This window comes from Morone saxatilis, unplaced genomic scaffold (assembly GCF_004916995.1).
Source record: "Morone saxatilis isolate NCDOM2014 unplaced genomic scaffold, NCSU_SB_2.0 Contig17, whole genome shotgun sequence".
NCBI lineage: Eukaryota > Metazoa > Chordata > Actinopteri > Moronidae > Morone > Morone saxatilis.
In genome coordinates, this window is record NW_023339729.1 from 3,307,506 (window position 1) to 3,313,492 (window position 5,987).

Genomic DNA, 5,987 nt, shown 5'->3' on the forward strand with positions numbered 1-5,987 from the left:
ACATGGGTCCCCAGCTCTACCCACTGAGATAACCGGGCATATTTTCTTAGTTAGATATGGATAATTTCAATCAAAACATACAAGGCACTGTGGAAGGAAGAAAATTGATTTAATCTAAAAACAAAAAAAAATCTTACATATTTCCTTACTTATCAACAATATTTGAATTTAAAAAAGTGTCTATTTGGACCTGGGTAAGAATAGTCACACAGACGTTATTCGACTATTTGCGGCCAGGCCCTTAGCTAAGCTATAAAGCGTGACAAAGTCCATGTAGGGAGGTGGTCATGGTGCATGAATGGTTCAAACACAGGACTTTGACCATTCTGATTTTCAGGTTTAAGTTGCAGTTTGGTTAGAATTGGGCAACAAAACTACTTGGTACAATTAGAAACAGTTCTATGCCATGGCCATATTAATGGACACCGGGATGTTTATAGCATCGACCAAAAATAAATCCCATCCCTAAAAGAGGAGGTTAGATACAATACAATAAAGACACAGTATCAATGATCTCTTAATTATCTGACCTGGTCGACAAGGTAAATGAACCTTACCGTTAACTTGCTCTGTTGGTCTCTACAGGTGAGCAGTGGAGCTTGGCAGCGACTGAGGGAGAACCTAGCCCTGGCTAAGACCAAGAAGCCCCAGGAGCTAGGGGTGGATGGAGCTGTGCCCCCTGACCCCGTGGCGATTGAGAAGATCTGCCACAAGTTCCTAAGCATGCGGAAGATGTACTCCCCGGAGAAAAAGGTGTCACTGCTGCTGCGTGTGTGTAAACTCATCTACACCATCATGCAGGATAACTCAGGTATGGGGTGTTGGATGGAAGTTGTTTACCTCGCGTATAACAGAAAGCCTGCAAATAAAAACTCAAGTAGGGTAGCTTTAGTTTTATTTTAAGTATCTAGTCTTCTTTTTCCAATAGAAAAGCTTTTGTGAAACAGCTTCTACTTTCCACCACACCTACCTGTCTCACTGCTTCCTTCCAGGGAGGATGTACGGTGCCGATGACTTCCTGCCCATGCTGACTTATGTCGTGGCTCAGTGTGACATGCCGCAGCTGGACACAGAGATCCAGTACATGATGGAGCTGCTGGACCCATCTCTGCTGCAAGGAGAGGGTAGGTCCTCTGAGTTCACTCTAATTCAGCGATCCATGACTTTTTCTTTTTATATAACATAGTTGAAAAAAGCACACAATATACAGCGAGTACAACAAACTGAGATGAGATGAGAGAATAGAGATGAGAAAATATTCATGAAAAGTGCTACATAAGCTAACGTTAATGCTTAGGGACAAATGCGCCAGGTAAAGTACGTCCTCTAGAATTTCTTGATTTTGGGACTGACAGGCTCAGATTGTTATTCTGTTGTGTCTGACAGCATTATTGAAAGGATATTTCCCAAAATGTTGAATTATTCCTTTAAAAACTTAAAGCAAGGTTCAACCCTAATAAGCAAAGGTGAAACCCAGACACTCTCCTTTTATCTGTGTAGCTCTGTAAGTGGAGGACACTTTACAAGTAGCACATACTCCTGAGCTGTTTTGATTTTCAGAGGATGTTAACCTCCGCTTCAAGTTATATAATGTTGGATATTTCCTTCTTGAGGTCAGGCAGGTTACAGTGTGGTGTGAGGTAAATGTGCATACCAGGCTGTTGTATAACCTGGTCAACGGAAGGCACACCTCCAGTTGAATGGCTGAAAACTATCGATATCATTCGAGATCAGGGGTGGGGGTCACGTCTTCGAAGTCTTTACCGTCAGAGGCTTTTCTTTCCAGCTGTCACAGTTTTCCTTGTAGCATTAGGTTGCTGTATGATCAAGACTGAGTGATGTATACGGGCACACTGTACAGTATATACCTCCTTTTGCTTCTTAAAGCTGCTCTAATCAGTATTTGTATCTAAATCGTGGGTCAAATTGCTATGTGTGTTAAATGCACTGCCTGCATTGTTTCTCATAAGATTTTGTGAGACTGTGGTGGGTGGACCTCAGACCCTCAAGGGGGGTTCTGGGTTAAAATGTTAATGCATCAATCTAATGCACTTGGAGGGTAAGATTATGAGGCTAGATCTATGAAGGAATTTGGGATCAAGTAAACAATTTAATCATAAACACATTGGTTGTATATGAATGGTGATGACATCGCAAAAAAGTCACCTACAAAGCATGGACCCGCAGAGGCAGGTGGACAGAATGGAGTAGAGAGTGAACGAATATGGCACCAGACCAGCTCCCACCCTGTTCACCAACTCTCCAGAGCCAGCCGCTCTCATTAAAATGCTCTTACACACATTTGTTAATGATATTAATATTCTATAATAATATAACATTATGAAAGTTCTGCATAACAAGTACTTTAATGGAAAGTAAATTTTTCTGATAATACTTTGTATGTGATTGTACTTTTACCTATAAGTAACATTCTAAAGTCAGGACTTTTTCTTGTAATTAAGTATTTTAGACCATGGTATTTCTACCTTTACCTAAGGTAATCAAATGCTTCTTCCACCACTGCTTTTGTGTGTGAAAAATGTTCAGTTTGTGATAAAACTGTGGCAGGCTGGCACAAATCAATAAATGTACAGGAAACAATGGGTGAAGAGACGTTTGTAATCCCTTTCATTGCTTTTAGTGCAACAGATCAAAATAACCAAATTATCATTTAGTAATTTAGACAAATTTTACTCTTTCTTGCTGTTGAAACTATTGTCATGGCTCTGTAAAAGTCTGTTACAGAAACAAGAATGCCAGGTTAATTTACACTGGGTATTTTGTTAGCTTTGAGGCTTGATTTTCAAGCTAAACTGTGTAACTTTTGCGAAAGCCACAAGTTCCTCCCCACTGCAATAAGACTTTCTAATAATAATTGACTCTTAATCAGCTGCTATAACATTATAATTTGACACAAAGTGACACTTACAGGATTATGGTAAATGCTAAAATGTAGCATAACAGTAGCACAAGTAGTGAGGAGTCATAAAGTCAGCTAAGTAATGTCAATTACACAGCCATTTTTATATAGCTAATGTTAGCTAATATTAGCCACCATAAGCTACTGGTCACACCAGACTAAGTGAAGCTGTAGCAGCTAATCCTCTGAGTGTATTGACCAGTAGTGTGTTTTCTTGCTAATGAATTCAACTTTTCATTTGTATACAAATGTTATTTCTTTTTCAACAGTTCACTGAACACTCACACACAAATTACTTGACTTAGTAGGTGTTGCATTAGTCAGAATTCAGCCTAATAAGCTCTTTGGAATGTTCTTAATCACTGCTACAGTCAAGACAAGACATGATTGTTACTACGGCAGTGTCAAAAGACTTTTTTAATCACATGCAGCTGATAAAAATTAATAATGAAAACGATTCTGAAAGAGTTTTCTTGTGGCACATGGACCGCAGAACCGGTAGGGCCAGTAGTGACGTAAATCAAACTTTTCCCATTCAAATGCTGGCGGCCTGGAGCTGCCCTTCTCCGCCACTTCATTAGCGTTACAGTTTTACTAAAAATTAAACGCCAAAAAAGAACAGATTTTTCACAGTGATGCTGTGGTGTCGAATATGAAATGCATTTGGCTTGAGAAATGCACACATAGGAAGGAAAGTCCTTAACACATTGGTAGGAAATTCCTGCCGTGTTTGGTTTGAATGGGCTGGAACAGGTTCAGAGTAAAAACCCTCCCAGAATGAAATATTTTCCTATCAGCGTCAACCTGTCTGGCACGTAAGCTCATTGTAGAGTTGCTCAGATTGTGATGTGGATCCTGTGAATTCTTGTTCTGGTTAATTTCTGTTCCAAAGGAGGAAGTGTTTGACCCTTCCTGATTTGACACATGAGTCAATGAGATGTCAGCTGGTTTCATTTCTAGATAAGTAGCCCTGATGTGTTTTACTATCAGTTCTGTTTAGTTTCTTTTGCTACATCCATCCTCAAACATCTTTTTCTACTTTCAACCCCCCAGGTGGCTACTACCTGACCAGCGCTTACGGAGCCATGGCCCTCATCAAGAACTTCCAGGAGGAGCAGGCGGCCCGGGTGCTGAGCTCCGAGGCCAGGAACACCCTGCACCAGTGGCACCGCCGGCGGACCACCCAGCGTTCAGTGCCGTCTGTGGACGACTTTCAGGTATCACGCCTGACCTGAACCCACCTTGAACGTCCAGGCAGTGAGTCTAAGTTGTACCAATTCCAATTAGCACCAAACTTCGGCGTTCAGCATTCGGAAAGGTGCATGAGCGGTGGTGTGTTTTGGCCCTTGTCAGTGAAAAGGAACACAGTTTCTACTAACATCACAGCATGTGGATCAGGATCTGGTTTCATGGTAGAAAGCTCCCTCTAGTGGAACATTTAACAACTGCACGTGGTTTCTTTCTATAGCTGCAACTGCATGTGTTTTTTTTTGCCTGCCTGCTTAACTCATCAGTAATGCTGTGTTCTGCATGTACTGCCAAATGTTAACACAGGACTTTCTTTGTTTCTCTCTGTAGAATTATCTCCGTGTAGCCCTGCAGGAATTGGACACGGGCTGCACGGCCAAAACCCTGGTCGTCCACCCTTACACAACCACAGAGGAGGTCTGCTCACTCTGCGCTTACAAGTTCAAGATCCCTGACCCTGAGAACTATGCACTGTTTCTGGTCACTGAGGACACCAGCCAGCAGCTCGCCCCGGACACACACCCTCAGCGAATCAAAGCTGAGCTCCACAGCCGGCCCCTTACACAGATCTTCCACTTTGTCTACAGGAAGGTGTCTAACCTGAACCTCTGTATCCCTGCCGTCATGCACAACGGAAACTGCCTTTAAGCTGAATAGCGGAGGAGGATGTAACATCTTGCCACACTTGATCCTAAACAATAGTTATGTTTTGTGCCATTCTTGTGGTGCTTGTAGATGTTTATTTTGTAGATAGATTTGAGGATGTCTGAATGGAAACAGAAACCAAGTTGTATATTGGCATATTGATGCAGATATGAAATGTCTTTGATCCAAAATGATGCCATGCAGATTAGAAGGTCATTTATTTTTATGAAGAAAAGGCAAAGAATGGTAAGCTTGTTGCTTGTTTGGTTCGAGTTATCAACAGTTCAAGCATTTAGGGTCCATTTGGTCCTGCTGAGCTGAACGGAGATTGTTGGATCGCGTATAGAGGCTGGTTTGCAGGATTTTTAGTATGTGAAGAGTTAAATGGAGGTGAGCGTTCTTCAGTTGGTCGTGTATAACATCCTCAAAGCAGAGGTCATACAGTTTAATATTGCATTATATGTAACTAACGTTTGCCTTAACTGCTGTTAGCCCAGGTGCCTTCAAAAGGAACTGAACATACTGTATGCTACTGAAAGCTTTCAGCCAGTGATTATACAACAAACTGACCCATGCTAAAACATTGATTTAATAAGTAAAATGAACTGTTGTAAAAGATATGATTGTTTTTTTATTGCTCTTATGTTTATTTTCTGCAGTTGCTGGTCAATTGTAGCGTGTATGTCTGTCTGTGTAGAAATATTTTTATATTCAATTTATGTCCTTTTTCATCAGGAAAGGAAAGATTTGTATTCTGATTTAATATTTCTGTACCGGACTCAATAGTGGACTTGGATTTATGCCAGTTATTTCTCAATTTAAGACAACACTGTTTCTACTGTTTGTTATGGAAAGCTCAAAGCTGACTGTGGAAATATATATAAAATCCAAACAAAGTTACTTGCTGACTCCAATGTATTTTTCAGGATTCTTCTTTTTCACATAATTTTGGAGAGGAAGTGTCAATTCTTGTGTGTGATATCAGATTTCTCTGTGGCACAATATTACCCTGACTGCGCTGGAACAAGGGAGGATTTTACTGTATTTATAAAATGTAATCCACATAGTCACATTTCAATCCACAAACTGTATATATATACAGTAGAAATTAAATTGATTTTAAATGACTGCAGAACCTACCACAGGAGCCTAAAGGTAAGGTTTTGTTGGTCTG

The 5,987-nt window shown here is 40.7% G+C and overlaps 1 protein-coding gene across 2 annotated transcripts in view; it reads left to right on the plus strand.

Moving 5' to 3' along the window:
- Positions 1-5,713, plus strand: part of LOC118326872 (ras and Rab interactor 2-like) — a 36,213-nt gene extending 30,500 nt beyond the window's left edge. Inside the window, exons 10-13 of one of the 2 annotated variants that reach the window (XM_035660015.1) lie at positions 586-811; positions 993-1,124; positions 3,974-4,137; positions 4,499-5,713. In XM_035660015.1, the coding sequence (XP_035515908.1) occupies positions 586-811; positions 993-1,124; positions 3,974-4,137; positions 4,499-4,816 (840 nt within the window). In that variant the 3' untranslated portion in view covers positions 4,817-5,713. Of the gene's footprint in view, positions 1-585; positions 812-992; positions 1,125-3,973; positions 4,178-4,498 lie in introns of both variants that reach the window. The other variant, XM_035660016.1, reaches the window with a different exon arrangement.
- Positions 5,714-5,987: the final 274 nt, after the last annotated feature.